Raw genomic sequence first — 23,261 nt, 5'->3', positions numbered from 1 at the left:
TAGGAAAAAAAACAAATAATCTTCTTATTCCAATATATCGGATAAAAGTTACGTAATAATAATAGGTTGTTGCTTATCAAATAAAGTTATATAAGCCTTATTGCATTAACTCTGATACAATATGAAGATTTTAAAATAATTTATTTTTTTAATTACTAAACCTGTCTAAATTTATTCATACAAGTACCAAAAAAAAATCTGAATTTATCTGTAAAATTAATACATTTTGTTTAAATATGGTTTATTAAATAATTTTCAAGCGGTTAAAAACTAAAACAACAAAAAAATTTACTAACACTTTTCTAATTTTCAAAACAATAACTCAAACATATGTTGTGAGAGCAATACAAATCTATATACAAACCTAAAAATCTAAAAATTAGTAAAAATATGTCTTCAAAACGATATTATCAAAATATTACTGACTAATGATTAAAAAAGTTATGTCGTGTAAAATAATTAATTATACAGAATGCTATTAGAAATTAATAAACTAAAAGTTTTCAGCAGCTGTAGATTTCGATAAAAAAAAGAAGCAATAAACTATAAACAGTACTAAAAATATAAATTTCGACTTTTTGTGTAATTAAAAGCATTTTTTATAGTTTTGTTTTATAATAAAAAATTAAAGGAATAACGTTAAGGTTGTAAAAAAGCAAAAAAAATATATCAAAAACACTAAAAAAATATACTAAATGAATTTGAAGGATTGTCTATCTAAAAAGTAAAAAGGAATGAATTGAGTTTTATGAATAATATTCAATTAAGTAATAAAAATTTAAAGCCCGTGGTACAAATCATACATAGACATAGCTCTCATACAAAACTTTTCTCGTGGAATGTGATTTATACTTTTTTCATGGTCTCTAACTTGGTTGTTTTCAATTGTTGTTTGTAGGTCAAGCGTTGGGAAAGGTTGCATTTTTACTGCCATTTCTGTCTCTGATAAAAAAACTGTAACATTATAACATCTTTTAAAGCTTTAAGGGGTTTGTACAATTTTATACGATAACTAAAATTGGCTCTTAAATGAACTTCGAAGTATCACAAGTCAATTTTTATAGAACATAAAATTTTTAAGATATAAATTTTTTTTATAAAAAGTCTACGATAGATACGGCAGTTTTCTGACGACAGTTTTAGAGGAAGTTTTAAAACTTAGTAAAAGTGTATATACTTTTTACTTTTTAGAGCTTGAGACCTCTAACTTTTAGGATATGTTTCTTGCAATACTTAAAAACATCTGTCTGAAAAAATCAAAAAAACGTACATATGTTGTTTGATTTTGGAAAATTTATCATTTAAAAACTTTAAAATTCTCTGTGAAAAAGTATTTAAGATTTTATAAATAAAGTTGAAAAAAAGTGGATAGAAATATTTTTAGTGAAATAGTATTTTTTTTGCTTTTTTAGTTTGCTTTCTATAAAAAATATATTAAAAGCTCTAATACGCACTAAGGGACATTTTTGCACGGCATCAATTTTGCACAAAGACATTTTGGCACGGGCTGAAAATTTTCTAATTTTTTTGTTTACTTTAATTTTATATTTTTACTATCACTATTACTCCTAAACCTTACCCTCGGTTGGTAATTTTTGTTATTTTTTTTTTTACTTTATTTTTTATTAGTTTTTAAAACTTTCAAGTTTTTTTTTGATGAATAACTTTTATTAGGTTTTTTATCAATGTTACCCCTTACCCTCGGTCGCTAACTGTTATTTTATTAGTTTATTTTATTTAAAATTTTTTATTTATACTATCACTGTTTACCCCTAACCTTTACCCTAGGTCGTTAACTTTTTTTTTAAATTTATCTTTTTATTTACTCTCGTGCAAAAGTGTCTCTTCATGCATATTTGACCTGTTCCCAACCAAAATAGATACTTTGAATAAAATAAAAACGGTAAAAACAACAAATACTTAGCTAATACTATAAAATACTTTTTACCCCTTCCATAGCCTTAAACAACAGATATTTGCTCAAAATTAACTGACTACATAATTGTATTTAAAATTTTTTAAACACAACAAAGTGAATTCTTAACTTTAAATCTTTCTAAAATGCCCTTAACCATAACCCTGCCTAAATGTAAAACAGCTATTGTCTATCTTGCGGTATGAAGTGACTAAATTTTCAGTAACAGGTCATTATGAAGTTATTTTCAGAAAATTGAGATACGCTTTAGAAAATTTTGTTTAAATCAGCCTTAGTTTTACAGAAGGTATATAAATATATCATAGTTGAAATGGTGGTGTAATAGGTGAGTAATAAATTCATAAAAAAGCAATTTAACAGTCTAAAATATATACCTAAAATTATTTTTTTAAATGTTTTACATTTTTTTTCACAACCAAACAGTTTAATTATTTTTGTTCTTTTGTTTTATATTATAAGTTGTAAAACCTGTGCAGATTCTAATTCGTTTAGCGGCAACAGTTTCGCTCGCTTCTTCCTTATTTTGCAAACAATCACCATTGTTTCCACACCATGATCTTTTCTTTTCAAGCCTGAATCTTTCGTTAGTATTTCCAAAAGATGCGTTTAATGACTGGCATTTATCGTCTGTTTTTTTATTCTTTTAATATTTTCATTGTGTTTGAAAAAGTAAAAAGACTTGTTGATATGGATTGATACAAATATAAAAAAATTTATATAACACGAATAATATCTAAGCTAAAACAATAGTTAAACTAAGAACAAAAAAAAGTTTATGCATGTTGCACTCTTTGTTAACTAAATAATTACTAACAACTTAGAATATTTCATTTAGTATAATAATTTCAAGTATATAGAAAAACTAAAAATTAGTAACCAAAACTAAAGTGACTATTATTGTGATCTCCGCTTTTTCTGAGAAAATTTTTCACAGTTTGGCAAAAGTTTTGATTGTTGTGTAACTCAGCCACCCGGTATGCTGTTTGACCATCTTTATTTTCCAGCCTATAAAAAAGTTTGGAATATTATAGAATGTAAAGTAAGTGATAAAACTTTACGCGAAAGTCAGTCATAATGCAATCAAAAAGCAATTGAAAACAGACTTAGTGTTAATGAAGGGGACAAATAATGTAAAATTTTTAAGTGAAAAACAACTTAAAAATATTCAGGTACTGTTAAGAGTGGTTAGAAGCTATTAATTATTTTTCAACGTAAGTTCTCTTAGATTATTGGCTAAATTACACAGAATTTATCAATACTTGCTGAATATAGAGGTTTAGCTAACTTTAAAGATACCGTTTGTGCTATTTTAATGAATTTTTCAAAACTTCAAGTTACCCAGTATATTTTTAAATTTATTTATTCACAAAGGCAACAATGTTTCACCCCTAAGGGACCTTCAGGCCTGCAAAATAAAATAAACATAAGACGATGGATAACTAGAAAAAAAAAACAATAATGCAAGAAATTATAATTAAATTCAAATTAAATTAGAAAATAAAAAATGTATAGTGTCATTACTAGATAATTAATTAACAATACTAAGAAACAATAATAATGAAAAAGATTTTTAAATATGATTTATACTTACAATAGCTGATTTGTTCCATACAGATTTAGATTTAGCTTATAACAACCGAAAACAAAATGGCGCTTAACAGATAAGGGTACAAGTAATAACAAAATTAGAAATAAGTGATCAAAAAATTAAATACGCTAAGTTTTAAAATAAAATTTCCTAAAATGCGGGCAGGTGTAGAAGAGCTCTTGTCTTTTGTTTGAAATTCGTATTTTCATTTCGTGTTTCTTATTAGCAAGTGCTATTTCTATTTTTCCAAGTTGCAAGTCTTACAGATTTTACCTATATTCTTTATTTCTCTAATCTTATGCATTATGCTCCACCTTAAATCGTAGCAAGTGTTATTGTTTTTTAACCTCCAAATGTACTTGGAAAGCTCTGTTCCCTTGTTATTTTCATTCTTAATGTCACTAATGTGTGCATACCATCTCTTTTTGAACTGGCTTCCCGTGGATCCTATGTATTCCTTTGTTTCGATCTGACTGGTAATCGTCGCCTTATAAACAACATTCCAGTACCCAGTATATAGGAGTTCTAACTAATAAAATAGAACTATTTAATGCATTGGGTATGCTAACTTTTGTATCATAAACAACTTTAATGCTACTCAAAAATTTTAAACGATAAACATGCATACTTCTATCCTGACATTTAACCAACTTTCCTAAAAACAGAACTTCCTGCCATTTCCTTAAAGTTTAAATTAAATATAACCTAAAATGTAGGAGGAGATAAAATTCAAGTGATTACCAATTTTTATCTATTCACCATTTTGTTTTCTTTTTTCATAAATAACCTTTTATACTCTGATATTAAGCAGCTTTTTACAAAAAAAAATTATATTTAAAAGTTGTAAAATGCAAATTACAGTTTAGTTAAAATTTTACATATAAAGATTAAGTTGTAAAAAAGTGATTTACCAACTCTGAAAAGATTTGATAATTTGTCAATCCCCTACAAATAAAGTTCTTTTTTACTATTTAAATGAGCTAGGGAGATGTAGAATTACATAGTTCTTTGTATTTTATTTCATTATATATCTTTACAGATCCTTTATTGTTCATAAACAAACTAACACGTTGAATTAGGATCTAATTTTCATTAAATTTTTTTATCAGGAATGCTACTAATCAAAATTAAATTTTTATTTGCAGATATCTAATATAAATATAGATAACGCAGTTTTTATTTAATACCATAACAAAAACAAACATCAAGTTGATTCCATTTTTTAACCATAGATACAAGAGATTCGTATCTCCTCCTTTTCTTGCTGTTTTATGTAAAACTGTCTCTCCAAATCTGTCCTGTATGTTTTTAAAATTCTGCGTTCTTTAAGAACAAAAACTTATTAGCGTTATAATTGTTAAAGATTTACTTTAATAAAATAAACCTTATAAAATTTCAAAAACTTTATAAAACTAAAATAAATTATATAAGATTCACATTATGTATGCCTACTTATTGAGAGTAGTGCTAACTTAATTTATAATTCCTATAACCTTAGAGAGATAAATCTAAATATGTTTATGGAACAGGACTCATTTGATATATTTAAATTCTCAAAAACATATAGCGTAATGTTTACCAACCCTGAAAAATACTAATTTTTAAATTTAGGCAGTTAAAAAGTTTCACTGCCCAACAGACTATCAAACTGTGATTCTTAATCAAAGAGAATGTGATATGTATTGTTTTAAAGTATTATTTAATAAAATAAGAATTTTCTGAATCCTACGTTACATGCATGAAAACATAAGCCATTTAAAACCTGCAAATTTATCTCAGCACCCATACTTAGAAGTTTTACAGCACATTGGATGCTACCTGAAATAGAGCACATGTGTAGTGGTGTTTGCATGTATTTTGAGGTTTGCAAATCGCTTGAAACTCCATAGTTTATGAACCCTTCAATTATTTTGTCCTTTAAAAAGTTAGAATCATTGTCAAGCAAAAATATACAACTTAATTAAAACTGATATAAACTTAAAGTTTATTTGTAGTGAAAATTTAACAACCCTGCGGGCTGGCAAGCAGAAATTGACTTTTTTTGTAAAAAAACTAAACATATCGTTGTACTATTACATTGACCAACAAAAACATTGGCAAAAGTCTAAAAAGCCTAAGCCTAGACTTTTGTATGTCCCGAAAAAATTGCAGTCATTAACAAACAGTTTATCATTTGACGTCACTCATCAAGTTTTTTGATGGTGACTGACTGATGAGTCCTAATCAGGACTGAACTGGTTTCAATCTACTAAAGGCTTGTGGTCTGATGATCGAATTGGTATGATCATCCCTTATGTTAAACTTGAGCTTGTCTCATGGCATACAAAATTTTGGCAAATTTCTTCAGGTTTTTAAAAATACACATTTTAGGGTCTATTTTTAGTTTAAAATTAAGTTTAAAGTAAAAAAAAACTGTGTTAAATAGTATAAAAACATTGAAAAGATAATTTAAAGCTACTTTTAATGTGTTTTTTAATAAAACAATTTTTGATGATGACAAAATTTTATCATTTTTTTTTAATCTATATGGTAGATTTTTTGTGTCAAATCAAAATTTTTCTACTTACCATTTAAAAGTTGTTTAAAATTAAAGGTTTTTCTAGGTTATTAGCCTAAATTGTCAACTTCCGGTTTCCAGGTTCCTAATAAGAACAAAACCAGTCTCAGTCTACCAAAAGCTTGCGATCTGATGATCGAACTGGTATGATCAAAACTGGTTTTAAAAACATAAAAACAAATTTGCATTAAAATATGTTAAAATGCAGTAGCTGTGATCTAGCAGATCATTGTAATAGAAAAATATCTCTGAGGTCTTCTTAACATTTTTAATAAGTTAATTTTTACTTTTAGTCAACCAAAATTTATAAAAATATTATAATCAATGTATATATAGTTTAAATTGGTTCAGATCAAGGCATAAAAACTACAAAGAAATTTGGTGTATCTTATAAGTTATTATTTTTATCAAGAAAAATTCAGTGTATTGAAAATGAATTTTTGTAAAATTGTGATTACCCAAGATGAGCAGAACTCTTTATTAATATTTATTACAAACTTAAAAATAAATAATATACTAGCTTTGATAAGTAAATAAATTGTTTAGAAATGTTTGTTATTCAAGTATTAAAAATATTTTTTTAGTAATTATTATATAAATTAAGATAAGTTAAACCTTTCCATAATAAGAAGCCCAATGAATAGGAGTCCAAAAATAGCAATTGTCTTCTTCAGTAAAGTGGCTAAAAATAATTTCTTTACTTTTACCACTGTGCACAACATTGCTCAAAAACTGTACATCTCCTTCCTAAAGAGTTTTGTTAAATATTTTAGAAACATATTTTTCAAACGTTTTTTTAAGAAAAAACAGATATTAAACAAAGCCTAAACTACTAATTGTCTTATTTTGTCTCAACTAGTAATTTAAAAACTTTTTCCTCAATGATTTCAATTAAATACTTAAGTTTTCTATTCCTGCCATCATTACAAAAACTATTTAACAAAACTTAGGTCTTAAGTTGTGCATACTAGTCGTTTTATGAATGCTATTAAAAAGTTTTTTATTTAGTCACTATTTTTTGAAAACTAAAAGTTTTTATAAAAAGCATTCAAGCAAAATTTCAAATTTTCATAGTTATTACGAGCATATAATTCTTTAAACTTTTGATAGCTACGTCACAAGTAAAATGAGCTCCATTAGAATTTATCTTAACTTAAAGCTCTTTTACTACTAAAAACTACATTTTTATTTAAGCAATATTTATTTTGAAAATTCACTAGAAGAAAAAAAAAGAAGCCTACATATTATTTTGATTTTGGAACTTAAATAAGATTTAAACTTTAATCATAAATTCAACCTAAGACTAAAATTTAATTTGTTTTGATTTTTAAGTAAAAATAAAAACGCACACGGCTTTTATTTAGTTGTTTAAATACTACTCTCCATAACTGTTACATATATTTTTAGAATTTTTATATAAGCACTGACAAGGTCTTTGATCAAAACTTAGTTTGCATAATAAAGTTTTGAAAGAATAAAATATATAATTACTTCAGTCCAAGTTAACTCTAGATCTGGCCAAACTTATTTTTAAAATTAGTTTAGTCAGATCTATGTCTGATTTATCGCCCATCAAAACCTTATTTTCAGTATTAATTGAGTCAAAAAATTAGATGGATAAAAACTTAGAAAGCTATGGCCAGATCCTGCAAGTTTAATTAAACACAGGGTTTCCACTCTGTGTGTCAAAAAAACTGTTGTGAGTAACCTTGAACTGCTCTGAGTCATCCTTATTTTTTTAATTCCTAAAATTTTTTTTTTATCTCTGGTGCAAACTACTTATACCACATGTTCATTTTTCTTCTTAACAATTTTTAGGTAGGTTTTATGTGTATTGTGTATGTTTCTGCATTAGATGTTTGCTAAACTTAGGAGAAACACTGTTTTCAAAGATTCATTGTTAAAAGTTTAAATCAATCAACTGAGATTAAAAAACAACTGGGATAATTCTATGTAACCATGTAAGTCAACTTTATATATAAAAAAAATAGTTTGATCATTGTTTGGAATTTTAGTTTACATACTTTTATCTTACCCAATAAATTACTGATTTTAATGAACGTTTAATTTTAATTTGTTTCAATTTCAATTAAATTTTTTAATATAAACTGAAATTATGATAAATAAATTTCAGATTTAAAACAAAACTAGAATGTTATTTCTAAGAATAATGAAGAACAAGCCACAAGGCTAAATATTTTTAAATAAGTGTTTCAAAATCAATAAAAATCATGTCATCCAGAGATGAAAAAAAGAGTCAAATTATCCTGAGTGTATAGCAACCTTATTAAATAACACTAAAACTATACCCATTTATTAGGTTTCACCAAACAGTTTCATTAACAACAAAAGAGATGCCAATCTATGATTGAAAAAAGCCAGATTGAGTTACATCAAAATAGACTGATTCAGCTTGAGTTTGTAAAAAATCTAAAATACAGATTTAAAACACAAAAAATAAACAAAATTAATTTAAATCAAGTACAAAAATTAAAATTTAGGGTAAAAAACATAACCTTAAGAAAAAAAGATATAAAAATCCATAAATTCTAACCTGAAATTTCTAAACAAATTTCAAACTTACTGGATTCAGCTTATAATTCTTTCAAATAACAAAAGAAAGTTTAAAACTGAACAGATTGTGAAGCTACCCTACAATAAGTATAATTATATATAAAATATCATGGGTTTTGTTCCCTTTCTTTTCCATTGTGCTATCATTTTTAAAAATCTATTTAAAAGTTTATACTTTATAAAAAAAAGTTTCAACCAGGTATGAAAAATAATACTAACTCCATGTTATCAAAAAATCATACCCCTCTATTTTTTTTAAGGCCGAAAAACATCAGAACTATATGGGCCTGATAGTGAAGGGTTCCTAATAGCGGTTTTGAAAACCTGAGTTGAGCATCATTGCAAGATCAAAAACCAATGTTAAAAATAAAAGGTATATACAACAATTTTAGACTACAAAACATATATTATGTATGATGATGTAAAAATTTTCTCCAAATAATTTTAAATATTTTCTATGAATTAAAAAATACTATTCAAAATAACTTAATTATTTGAAGAATTTAATAATTTGAAGAATTCTAATACATTAATATAAAGCTAACTTGAGATTTAAAAAAATTACCATGCTATTTTGAGTTATTTAAACTTGCATGATTTTTTTTTAAGGTAGAGAAACATCAGAGAACACACTCTCCCCTCTGCAACAATAAACGTTTTTGAGGGTCAAGTGAGTGAGTTCGAGCTCATCATGTGTTACTCCACCTGCCCTATCTTTAAATTTATCAATTAAAAAGAAGTTTACCTTTTAATTTAAAAAACAAAACTAAATCTATCTATAAACAAAAAAAAAGTAGAAGTTTTAACTAACAAAAAAAATAATAATCCAAACCCTTTATTGAAAAAAAACCCTGGTGACACGTCATTTGGCAAAAAAAAAACATTCAAAGGGTTAAAATCTCGCAAACACTCACAGGGTTAAAATCTCAACATTAAAAATCACAAAGTGTGGAAAAATCCTAAAGCTCAAATCCCAAGCAAGTGCTGCAGACGTTCTAAACAAAACAACAATTTCATTATGATATCACTGCCACCAAGTGATTCCACAACTAGCCGTTGAAAATTTAAGTAGCAATATACCATAAGTATTAATTAAAAACAAATAACTAAAAAATAATAAACTTCAAAGAGAAAAACTAATGTAATTTATTGCTAGCATTAGGTTAACACAAATATTGATCAATATTAAAAAGTTTACAAATAATTTCTCTCATCTTTTTATTTCAGCAGACTAGTTTTCATAACCAGTGGGTTTGTTGGAATCAAAGCAGGCACACAGCAAACATACCTCACTATCCTTTTTTGCATAGTAATAATTTGTTTCAAATAACATTCAGCAGCACCACCCCAAGCTGATATACAGTATTGATTTTGCATATAAGCTTGGGGTGGTGCTGCTGAATATTATTTAAAACAAATTGTTACTATGCAAAAAAGGAATGTTTGCCGTGTGTTTGTAAGGAATGTAAAAAAAGCACTCAAATATTTGGTCCAAGGACCTGGTGTATGAAAAAACCTCTTGTTATCGAGGTTTTGTAAAAAGAGGGTTGGCACATTTAAATTAATAAAACAATTTTGTCTTACCATAGAAGCATAATGAATTGGGTAAACTGCATTCATTTAGTTTTAGAGATTTTATTAAATTCTGTTTCAAATATATATAATATAAATAAACCACTAAAAAATTATATAACAACTTTCAAAAGTATATATAGAATACTTTTATATCAATGATTGCTTCTGTAAAATTTTTGGTTTACATACTTAATAATTGTATTCCTTTTATAGATGTCTTAAAGATTCATATAAATATATAACATAGAAATTTTTCTACTGGTATATTATATTTTGTATAAATCAAAAATATTGGGACTTCAATTACAGGAATAAATTTTTAGTACTGCTTCATGTACATGCATTTTAATATCGATCAAAATCCTACGCTCTACTGATTACGTAGTAGAGTTTTTTTTGAAGGAAATAAAACTATTTTACCATAAAACCTAACTATGAATGATGCTAACAGATACGAGCATAAAGTTAATTTTATAGGCAAATTTATAAATTTTTGAAAAAACATAAAACTTTGCTATCTAATTTTTTTTTTTTTTTTTTATATACCATTTGCAACTTAATACCAATAGGTTCATTTTGTTTTTTATATTTTATTCAGAGATGTTAAATCGCAGAGCACAAAATCCCCGCAGTAGAATAAAAAAATAAAATCCCCGGCAATAGAATTAAAATTTCTTATGAAAGAAAAAGCTGTATTTTACAAGTTGAGAACATAAAAGTTTCATATATTCAATTACACCAACATATTTAAAACCATATTGTTTTTATAAATATGAATGCCTTAAATGTAAGTTTATGTTTTTTATTTTCATAAGGTTATTTTTAGTTACTTTATTGTTAATTTAATCATAACTACCTTTTAACCTTATAGTTGTAGGTAATGTTTGGTTAGAAAAATTAAAGAAAAGTATCTTCCACTTATTTAAATGGTTAATAAACTAAAAACATTGTAGCTTTGGAACTAATTGATGCTAAGTTAATTTATTATTTGATTTTTTTTTCCAAAAATTAGATGAAATAGACAAATTTTTTTTTCTTATATCATACTTTTATCAAATTATTTGAATTTTTAAACTTGAAAATAAAGTTTGATTATTATAATTTTTTAAGATTTATTATAAATTATTTTATTAAGACATAGATTTCACTTAAAAGTAATTTGAATATAATTTATTATTTTTGTTTACAAACTTGAAACTACTATTTGCTAAGTAGAAATCTATTTAAATTTTTTAATTTTTAATGTGGCAAACTTATTGAGTCTTTTTTATTATAATTAGGTAATTTATCTAAAAAAAAATTATACCTGAAAGTTTTAGTGTACAACTCAAGGTTTTTACAACTAGTTTTGTAAATTAAGCAGAGTTGAAACAAGGTCAGGAAAAGTCAGAAAACTCAGGAAAAGCAGAAAAAAAAGACAAATAACAAGAATAGTAAGGTTTTTTTTTAACAGTCAGGAAGTTTAACTAAATATTAAAAAATACCAGATTTTGTCAGTTTAAATTTACTGAATTCCTTATATTCAAAAACAAGTCTTTGAATGGTAAAGAACTAATTAAAATTCTTTAAAGTGTGATTAAAATTGAAAAAATTTCCAAGAATTTTACAAAATTACTTAATTATCAACGCCTTCATCTTGTAAAATTAAATGAATATCCTTTATAAAACTGCAAAATGTTTCTATTAAAATTTTGTTAAACTACCCTACTTGAACAGACAGTTTTTGTAGGCAGTATGATAATCTGTAGCATTTTTAGTAAAACAATGATAATACACAAGAGTTTATCTAGCATACTTTAGAATTGAATTGTTTTTTGTTTAAGTAAATAAATAATTTCATTCTAATTAAACACTAGGTTTAGTGTTTTGGGTAATAAGTTGATGTTTATAATTTACCTCATTACAATTTTTTCAAAATTGTTTAAATTTTTTAAATAAATTATAAAAGAGGTGAATTTCATGGTTAAGTTTAATTATTTATAGTTTATTGTAGAATAGTTGTTTTTAAATATTTTTTACATAAATAAGGGTAAAATATTTACTACTAATTTTATAATTATTGATAAGATGAAATATAAAATTGAAAGCTTTATTAATTCCTTTTATTAATATAATTTAATATTTTTATTAACAAACTTGAAACTACTATTTGCTTAGATGAATTCTATTTTAAATTTTTGATATGGCAAATTCATTGAGTCTTTTTTTATTATAATTAGGTAATTTATTAAAAAAAAAAAATTTATATTTGAAAGTTTTAGTATACAACTCAAGGTTTTTACAACTAGTTTTGTAAATTAAGCAGACTTGCAACAAGGTCAGGAAAAGTCAGAAAACTAAGGAAAAGCAAAAATAAAAACAAGTAACAGGAATAGTAAAGTAAATCTTTTTTTGAAAACAGTCAGGAAATTTGACTAAATTTAAAAAAAAAATACCAGATTTTGTCAGTTTAAATTTACTAAATTCCTTATATTTAAAAACAAGTCTTTGAATGGTAAAAGGTTAATTAAAATTCTTTAAAGTGTGATTAAAATTGAAAAAATTTCCAAGAATTTTACAAAATTACTTAATTATCAATGCCTTCATCTTGTAAAATTAAATGAATATCCTTTATAAAACTGCTAAATGTTTTATTAAAATATTCTAAAACTATTCTACTTGAACAAGCAGTTTTTGTATGCAGTTTGATAATCTGTAGCATTTCTTAGTAAAACAATGATAATACACATAAGTTTATCTAGCATATTTTAAAATTTAATTGTTTTTTTTAGGTGAATGAATTATTTCATTTTAATTTAACACTAGGTTTAGTGTTTTGGGTAATAAGTTTATGTGTATAATTTACCTGTTTATAATTTTTTCAAAATTGTTTATATTAAAAAAAAATTATAAAAGAGGTGAATTTCTTAGTTAAGTTTAATTATTTATAGTATATTGTAGAATAGCTGTCTTTTAATATTTTCACATAAATAAGGGTAAAATATTCACCTAAATATGTTACATGCAATGTTTAATCTTTTCTCTAATAAATAGAACTGTTCTAGATTTTAAAATGTAGTTTAAAAATAAATTAATTTAAATTAAAAATTAATAATTTGCCAAGGTTCATGTTGCACTAATAACAAGGATGAAAAATAGTTTCACCATTATATTGAAAATTTTATTTATAAAAATAATATATATTATTAAATTTTAACTACATTTAAAAATCTAAAAACAATTTTTCATTAACAATAAACTTTTTTTTAAAGCCTGGCGTTGGTTTAATTGTTCTATTTTTATAGATTGAATTTAACCAAAATTATTATGGCCCATTAAAAATTGTTGTTAATGAGAAATAAAAGAAAAAAAAAATGATTTTTAAGATCATAGGAGGATGAATATATTTTTTAACATTTTGATATTAATTTGTTTTTTTTATTAAGTATAACCATATCATTAATATTTCAAAGAACTTTTCCTGAAAATTTTTTTATTATTTAAAATTTAAAAACTTTTATAAATATATTAAGATGTTGAAACATTTAAATTTGTGGTACCTTGAAGAAATTATGTATTTTTTTTAAACATTGATACGAAAAATTGTAGTCAATAAACAAAAATGTTAATTAAAACTTAAAATCACAGAAAATTTTTTTTTGTACTTTATAAGTTTTTTTTTTTAAAGCATTAAGCTAAAGAACTTTATTTTTGTTATAAAAGAAAGAGCTTATGTATAAAATTAATATGATATACTGTTTTAATTTTACAAACAAAATGTTATAATAATAAAGTACAATGTAAATTAAAAATTTTAAAAGTTAACTTTTTACTAATTTTATTAAAACAAAAGTAAAAAAAAAAATAACTAATGAAATTTTAATATAAGGTAAAAAATGTGAAAAAGTTAGCTACAAATTGTTACTTTAGCATTTTAGTTGCTATAGTAAACAGCTGATATTAACAGCTGTAATTAACTGGCATCTTGATTATAACATGACTGATTTTATTACACAAAGCTTTTCAAAATCATGCAAGATTTCTTTGTCAAGTGATAAATTTTAAATGAAATTTGAAAAAATTTTCGTTGAGTGAATAGCTTAAAAATAACTTTTAATTATGACGTATGAATAAATTAAAACAAATACAAAAATTAGAGATTCAGTAATTAAAACTAAAGGCATGTTTATTAATAGATTGTTAATAACTTTGTTTTGCCATTTAATGCTACTTGCGTATTTAAGTTAGGTCGCTCTTCTTCAATCAATATTGATTCCAGGCTGTAAAGTTCGCTTTTCTTACATCGTTTTAAAACTTTAAAATTTTGAACAATGTCAGAGTTTTGACAGGATGTGCAATTAAAAAGATGTTCAAATATTGCGCTGTTTTTATCTGTTCCGCAGTGGTCTGTAATTCGTCGGAATATTTGCCGTGATGTTTCTCCAATGTAAGAGATGCTCTGATCTGCAGAGCAGGTATATTTATAAATAACATTTGCGTCAAATACTTCCGAACATTTACTTTTGTTGCTGAAGTAGTCAGAAACCTTTTTGCTGGTGTAGGCCGGTTTAATACTAATGTTGTGTTTTTGAAATATGGATGCTATTCGTTTTTGGAATCTTATTGAACAGCTTCCAACGTAAACTGTTGTGAAATAAGCGTAGTTTTCGGTTTCTGTTTTCTTTTCATTTTTTGTGTTAATATTTTCATTTTGTTTAAATGTTGAATTGTCGATTTTGTGAGCTTCAAGAAATTTGTTGATTTTGGACTTTATAAGGTTTATTGGATACTGATTCTTGAGTAATAAGTTTTCAATTTTTGTAAGTTCATCTTTAAAAGCGGTAAAATTTGAGCATATACTAAGCGCTCTGTTTAGATAAAAGTTTATTAAACCGAGTTTCCAAGATTTAGGACAAATACTTGTATAATGCATAATAATGCATTATGCAATATACTAGTATTTGTCCTAAATCTTGGAAACTCGGTTTAATAAACTTTTATCTAAACAGAGCGCTTAATATATGCTCAAATTTTACCGCTTTTAAAGATGAACTTACAAAAATTGAAAACTTATTACTCAAGAATCAGTATCCAATAAACCTTATAAAGTCCAAAATCAACAAATTTCTTGAAGCTCACAAAATCGACAATTCAACATTTAAACAAAATGAAAATATTAACACAAAAAATGAAAAGAAAACAGAAACCGAAAACTACGCTTATTTCACAACAGTTTACGTTGGAAGCTGTTCAATAAGATTCCAAAAACGAATAGCATCCATATTTCAAAAACACAACATTAGTATTAAACCGGCCTACACCAGCAAAAAGGTTTCTGACTACTTCAGCAACAAAAGTAAATGTTCGGAAGTATTTGACGCAAATGTTATTTATAAATATACCTGCTCTGCAGATCAGAGCATCTCTTACATTGGAGAAACATCACGGCAAATATTCCGACGAATTACAGACCACTGCGGAACAGATAAAAACAGCGCAATATTTGAACATCTTTTTAATTGCACATCCTGTCAAAACTCTGACATTGTTCAAAATTTTAAAGTTTTAAAACGATGTAAGAAAAGCGAACTTTACAGCCTGGAATCAATATTGATTGAAGAAGAGCGACCTAACTTAAATACGCAAGTAGCATTAAATGGCAAAACAAAGTTATTAACAATCTATTAATAAACATGCCTTTAGTTTTAATTACTGAATCTCTAATTTTTGTATTTGTTTTAATTTATTCATACGTCATAATTAAAAGTTATTTTTAAGCTATTCACTCAACGAAAATTTTTTCAAATTTCATTTAAAATTTATCACTTGACAAAGAAATCTTGCATGATTTTGAAAAGCTTTGTGTAATAAAATATAAAAAACAAAATGAACCTATTGGTATTAAGTTGCAAATGGTATATAAATACATTCAAAAACCTTCCTACAATAGTTGCTATCTAAAAATTTCTTTTTTCATTTTAGAGAACGCACCTTTATATTAAATTAAAAAAAAAATTGGTTTGGAGTTTGAATTATTTCATGGGGTCCCTCCAAAAACAAAGGGTTTTTTTTTTTTATTATGGTATTACAACCAAAAATTTTTTTTTTTTTTCCCTTAGTTTGCATGTTATTTAAACTCTTAGATGTTTATTTTATTAATAATGTTTATATCTTTTACGATTTGCCCCCAAAGCAAAATGATGTATATTACACTATCATTTGCCTTATCCATTTCCTAGATAGAAAATTGGTAAAAGGAAAAAAAAATTAATAAGAATGTGAATTACAACAAATTTAATAAAATTATTTTAGTTTAATTAAATTTGTTGTAATTCACATTCTTATTAATTTTTTTTTCCTATTATCAATTTTTTACAGAGTTACAGAAGTTTTTAAGTTAGTTATCAACCAGCGAGGTTTAAGATTATATCTTTTTTTTACGGTAAAAAAACATTAGTCTCAAACTCTACCCCTTGCAACGATAAACATTTTTTGGGAAGTGAGCGTGTTACATTATGTGTAATTTTACCTACCCCATTAATATTAAGTTTAATTATCCAAAAGTAAAACAAACAAAATACAGTCCTTTAAACGAATAAAAAACCCTTGGTGACCCGCCATTTGGAAACTACTAACAAGGCTGTAACCTTAACACTAAAACCACAAAGTGTGGTAAAGCCATGAAGCTCAAATCCCCAAGTAAGTGTTCACCAACGACTACAACAAAAAAATCACACCAATATTCCAATCATGTGATCATTGCCACCTACCGAAACATAAGCTTAATATTTTTACTTATACTTGAAAAATGTAAAAAACTTTGTTCCTTACAATCTTTTTTTCTATTTTATATGGATCTAACAAAATATACTCCTTTTTTTTTCAGTACAAACTTATTTAATTTTACATTATTTTTTTTAACCAAATTTTTTCCTTTTTCTTTTTATACAAAAATAAAAGATGGTTAGAGCAATCAAAAAAGTCACTGTCTACACTCTACAGTCTTTTACAAACACTTCGAAAAGATCTTCCGTTTCAAATATTCAATTCAAATAGTTAATTCTTATTCAAATAATTTTTAATAAACCAGAGATATTTTCGAAGTGTTTATATAAGCTTTTTATTTAAAAGTTTACTTATTACCAGATTTTATATTACCCTGCTTAACTTACATTTTCAAATATTTTTTTAAAAGTTTTACAAACATCTGTTTAAGACGATCCAAAGTCTTTTTTGTATTCTTTTACTAAAAAATTTGTGTATTTAAAAGTTTTTTATAAAAAACTGTTAAAATTAGTTTTAAGATTTTTTTTTTAAATTGGTTATACTTCAAATTTAGGATGTTTTAAATATTTCATAAAGATTTTTTTTCTAAACATTTATTTTACTTAATAGGAACAATGTTTGTATTTATATACTCTGTATATGATAAAAATATTTATTTAGATATGTAGATAAGGTTATAAAAAGACAAAAAACAGACTATAAACATTTAGATTTTAAGTAAAAATAAGCATAATCTATGTAAAAAAAGTTTATAAACATGGTAATATATGGTTTTCTCAATCAACTATAAATAAATATTTATTTAACTTTCATTTAAACTAGTTTTTTTTTTAAATTATCGTAAACTTTAAAACTTGACTTGATTGACAAAGTTATATTTTTCAGAATTTTATGTTTGTTTATTTATAAGAAATTAAATTATCTTGTTTTCTGCTACTCTAATTAATTAATTTGTAATCTGCTATACACAGTATAATAAATCCACTTTATTTTACGTAACGTATGTTATCGATGTTTTTATAATTTTTAATCGTTATTTTTTATTATTTACTTTTGATACTTTCTATTTGTAATTATTTTTACACTACATTTGTAAGATTATTATCACGATTAAAGACTTGTGTTTAGTTTATTTACATTTTATAACATATTAAAAAAGTATATTTTTACTTCAAAAAATTACGTTTTAAAAATAGAGGTATAAATAACATTATGACTTGTACTAAAAAAAAACATAAATGGCTAATTAAAACATTTGCTGTAACTCATTAAATAACATTTTAATGAATACTTATATAACTATTTAAAACTAACAAAATAATATACAGAGTTCATTAAACTAATTATGATAGTTATGTTTTATATTGCGATATTTGTTTTTCTTAAGCTTATTTTACTTCCTTTCATGTGGTTTACGATCTTATGGTTATTATATGCTGTTGAATTCTTTATTTTTATTTTTAGTCCTGCTTAAATAAAAAGCTATTCAAATTAGGGGAAATTCGGGGGAAACTGATCACACTCTCCTCATGATTTTAACTGGCTTGATAAATGAGGTTGCTTGCTAAGCAGTTGTTGTTTTGTAAGTATTGTGTCTCTATTTGCAGGTTTTGTATAGTTTTTTGAGGTTTGGGTTGGTTAGTTTTTGTTGTTTTGTTAAAGATTTTTTTTTGGTTTTAAAGTTCTCCATGCAACTGTACGGTAGTTTAAGTTTATTTGTGTTAAATATGTTGTGGTATGGCTGTGGATAGATTTACAAGCAACGTCATTTATAAAGTCACAATAAAAACAGACAAAAAAAAATTTTTTATGTAAGCTCTACTAATACAAAACTTAAAAGTAGATAAGGAAAATATAAAGAAAGCTTTAGAAACAGACAAAATTTAAAGATTTATTTAAAGATGTAAAACTTAAAGAACTCGAGTTTCGTGCCTATGCACTCATTAACTTTAAAACAAGTTTAAAGCACAAAACAAAAAAAAAACAAAGCATATAAACTAAAGCATATATTAAGAATTAAGCATACAAGAAATTAATTAAGCATATATTAAGAAATAAACCTTTTTATTAAAAAAGTTCTTAAGGTAGATCTCCGTAGATCTGTTCTTAAATTTATTTGAGAGCAGTGAAACGCCGTTAGTTGAAATAAAGTTTTAGCACAAGAACATCTGTGATACATATTCCGATAAGCTTAGCTTATCAGGATCTCCAGGATTTAACGCCTTATAACGTTACATCTTATATATATATATGTATATTTATCTAATTATATAAAAACAATAGTTTAGACAGCTGTTTCGTACACGAAATATAAAACTTCATGTACTCCTCAGTAAGCTACAGTTTATTAAAATAGTATACAGAAAAATTAGTTTTAGAATTTTTTATAATAATTATGACGTAGTGATTGTACAGTTTATTGTAAAGTTAGCTGAATTTGAAAAATACGCTGTAGTTCTTAATTTATGCCTTTTAAAAAGTTGTGAAAGGTTGTTTTAGAAAGATGTTTTAAACTAGTAGAAAAATGTTTTAAACTGTTAGAAAATTTTTTAAAACTACTCGTGTTTGCGGCTTAAATTTTGCTTTGTTTTAATATTTATTTAGTTTTAATTTTGCTAAAAAAGTAGTTTTGGTAATGAATGCATATGTTTTGTCTTTCGCTTTTCTTGTTTAGTGTTATGTTCTTATCTGATTTATCTATTTCTATTTTTTTTAAGTTACAAAGTTTGCAGCCGAATTTAGTATTGAATTTTGATTTTGTCCTGTTTAATATTTCCCATTTAAATTTGTAGTCTGTATTGTTTTCTTTTAAGTTCCATATGTAGTTCGCTAGTTCTGTTGTATGTCTTTTGTTAATATTGTTGAATGATGATTTGTGGTTTGTGTATCTTTGTTTGAAAGTACCTCCTGTGGATCCTAAATACTGCTTTGTTGTTTTATTTAATGTTATTGTTTCTTTATATATTATATTTGACCTTGCCCTTTAAACAATCGATGCCTAGTGTCAAATATAATATATTAAGCAACAGTAACATCAAATAAAACAACAAAGCAGTATTTAGGATCCACAGGAGGTACTTTCAAACAAAGATACACAAACCACAAATCATCATTCAACAATATTAACAAAAGACATACAACAGAACTAGCGAACTACATATGCAGGGTTGCCACTCGGTCAGGAAAAGTCAGGAAATCAGGAAAAGTCAGGAAAATTAAAAAAAATGACAAAAGTCAGGAAAAAATTAGGGGTTTTGAAAAAAAGGCAGGAAATTTGAAAAAAAAAGTCAGATTTTGTCAGTTTAAATTTACAAAATTCCTTGTTTTCAAAAGCCTTCAAATGGTGAAAATTAATTAAAAGTCCTATAAAGTCAGAAAAAAATTCCAAAATTTTCCTAGAAGTTTACAAAAATACTTAATTTTATTTCCAATGCCTTCATCTGGTATTAATTAGTAAAATATCCTTTACAAAACTGTAAAAAATTTCTATTAACATATGAAAAAAGTACCCTACTTGAACAAGCAGATTTTGTAAGCTTTTTAGTATTGATGATCCGAGCAAGGACAATATAACTGTGATATATACACAAAAGTTTATTTAGCATAATTTTAGAACCAAAGTGTTTTTTGTTTAAGTAAATAATTGAGTTCTTTATAACAAAGCAGTTAGTTTAGTATTTTATGTAACAAGTTAATGTGTATACTTTACCTCTTTATCATTTTTTCAAAGTTGTTTAAATTTATAAAATAAGTTATAAGAGAGGTATATGCCAAGATTAAGTTTACTTATTATTTGTATTTTTTGTAGAGTAACTTAAGTTTTTAAAGTAAATAAGAGTATATTTATATGTTACAAATTTTATACTAAATGATAGTAAAAATAAATGAGTACCAAAAGAAAAAAAATGAAGCCCACAAGTTGTGGCTTGGTTTAGAGAAAAGATTCTCTTCAACAAGTGTAGGGGCAGCAGATAAGAGCGATTTAAATAAAATGAGGCAAATGATTTTAACTGCCAAGAAAATGAAGCCGAATGCAGTTCAGATGAAGGAAACAAAATGTTCATTAGATGAAGAGGTTGAAGTGCTAATAAAAAAAACGGAGAAAATAAATTTCAGTACATACATTTAAAAAAACAGTATTTGATTAAGTTATTTATTGTTTTAAGGTTTTAACTGTAAAATTATGTTATTGTTTTAAGATTTTAGTTGTGAAAGTTCCTTATTAATTCAAGGTTTTAATTGTAAAAGTTCCTTATATGTCGTTTGTTTATCTAGATACATTTATGCTAGGAAATGCTAAAAAGTGTGTCTTTTTTCAGACAAGCTGTGTTTATATAGTATTAATACAAGTATTTTGCTGTTACAGCTGTTTATTACAAACATCAATCATACCAGATGGTTTAAGTGATGTACTGGAAGTTTGATGATAGAATTCAGCAAAAAAACTGTTGTTTATAACCTGTATTAAAATTAGATTGAAAGCTTTATATATTTTCAAGTGTTAGATTATGTATTTTAAAATAAGTTTAATTTAAGAGTTTGATTTAGAAAAGTCAGGAAAATTTTGGTAAAAAGTCAGGAAAAGTCAAGAAATTTTTCTCAGCTTGAACAGTGGCAACCATGCATATGGAACTTAAAAGATAACAATACAGACTACAAATTTAAATGGGAAATACTAAACAGGACAAAATCAAAATTCAATACTAAATTTGGCTGCAAACTTTACAACTTAAAAAAATAGAAATATATAAATCAGATAAGAACATAACACTAAACAAGAAAAGCGAAAGACAAAACATATGCATTCATTACCAAAACTACTTTTTTAGCAAAACTAAAACTAAATAAATATTAAAACAAAGCAAAATTTAAGCCGCAAACACGAGTAGTTTTAAAAACTTTTCTAACAGTTTAAAACATTTTTCTACTAGTTTAAATCACCTTTCTAAAACAACCTTTCCAAACTTTTTAAAAGACATAAATTAACAACTACAGCGTATTTTTCAAATTCAGCTAACTTTACAATAAACTGTACGATTACTACGTCATAATTATTATAGAAAATTCAAAAATCGAAACTTCTGTTTACTATTTTAATAAATGCAGCTTCCTGAGGAGTATATGAAGTTTTATATTTCATGTTATGAAAGGTTCTTTTGGTTGGTTTTGCTGATCCTCTTTCTCGGTCTTGTTGGAAGAAGAACGCTTTCCATCTTATTCTTTCTATCAATTGATAAATTTTTGGTACATTAAAACTATGTATTCTGATTTCTTTGTTGTTGGTATGTTCTTAAGAGAGTAGTTGAATTTTACTTTTTCAAAATTTTCTGTATTGTCGACCATTTCTTATGGTTTAGAGGCTTCTTCTTTCAGAATGAAAGGAGCAAATATTAAAGGTTTTTAAAAAAGTTCTGATCGATAGTGCTCGACAAATTAAATTGGAGCTAAATATTGATCTAATTATATAAAAACTATAATTTATACAGCTGTTTTGATCGTCAGTAAGTTACAATTTATTATGTTAGTGAACAGAAATTTCGATTTTGAAACTTTTATAACAATTGTGACGTAGTAATGGTACAGTTTATTGTACGATTAGCTGAATTGAAATAATACGCTGTAAATGTTAATTTGTGCTTTTTAGGAAAGTTTAGAAAGGTTAATAGCTTAAAACATTTTTCGAAAATAACCTTTTTAAACTTTCCTAAAAAGCATAAAATAACATTAACAGCGTATTTCAAATTCAGCTAATCGTACAATAAACTGTACCATTACTACGTCACAATTATTATAAAAATTTTTAAATCGAAATTACTGTTCACTATTATAATAAACTGTAACTTACTGATCACATGAAATTTTACATTTCAATGTGTAAAAGAGCTGTTTAAATTATAGTTTTTATATAATTAGATAATTATATATGTATATATATATATATAAAATAAGGTTATTGTTCAAACTTTAACACCTTATTTTAACACCTTAAAGCAACGAAGAAAGCTTTTTAAAGACTAAGCAAGACTACGAATTAATAATGAAAACATGCGGCTACAATTATAGACTTAATTTTGAAAAAACGGAGCAAAAAAACAAAACGACCAATAAAAATAAAAGAAAGCGAAATATAATTTGGTATAATCCCCCGTTCTGTACTTCAGTTAAAACAAATATCGGTAGAGAATTTATAAACTTAGTAAAAAAAACATTTCAACAAAAATAACCCATTATCAAAGATCTTTAACAAACATAATATGCGAATCAGT

At 25.1% G+C, this 23,261-nt stretch overlaps 1 protein-coding gene across 1 annotated transcript; it reads right to left on the bottom strand.

The window, feature by feature from the left end:
- Window positions 1–468: 468 nt before the first annotated feature.
- LOC145836986 (transient receptor potential cation channel subfamily A member 1-like) lies at window positions 469–10,302 on the bottom strand. The gene is made up of 7 exons (XM_082944754.1): window positions 10,240–10,302; window positions 6,697–6,828; window positions 5,287–5,439; window positions 4,728–4,822; window positions 2,814–2,941; window positions 2,405–2,563; window positions 469–942 (listed from the first exon to the last, which is right to left on the bottom strand). Exons 1-7 carry the CDS (start codon window positions 10,273–10,275, stop codon window positions 779–781), a joined length of 867 nt encoding a protein of 288 aa, XP_082800880.1. The 5' UTR covers window positions 10,276–10,302; the 3' UTR covers window positions 469–778.
- Between the last annotated feature and the right edge of the window lie 12,959 nt (window positions 10,303–23,261).

Source organism: Thalia democratica, chromosome 5 (genome assembly GCF_965202585.1).
Source record: "Thalia democratica chromosome 5, ktThaDemo2.hap1.1, whole genome shotgun sequence".
NCBI classification, from domain to species: domain Eukaryota; kingdom Metazoa; phylum Chordata; class Thaliacea; order Salpida; family Salpidae; genus Thalia; species Thalia democratica.
The sequence above is the reverse complement of the archived record's forward strand: the minus strand, read 5'-3'. Positions and strand labels throughout refer to the sequence as shown.

Excerpts from the sequence above, each read along its gene's own strand:
- LOC145836986 (XM_082944754.1), bottom strand. The coding sequence starts at position 10,275 with ATGAATGCAGTTTACCCAATTCATTATGCTTCTATG. Across the intron at positions 2,942-4,727 it reads AAAAATGGAATCAACTTGAT|GCTGGAAAATAAAGATGGTC; the intron begins GTTTGTTTTTGT and ends ACTTTTTTATAG. Across the intron at positions 2,564-2,813 it reads TAATAGTCACTTTAGTTTTG|ACGATAAATGCCAGTCATTA; the intron begins GTTACTAATTTT and ends ATAAAAAAACAG.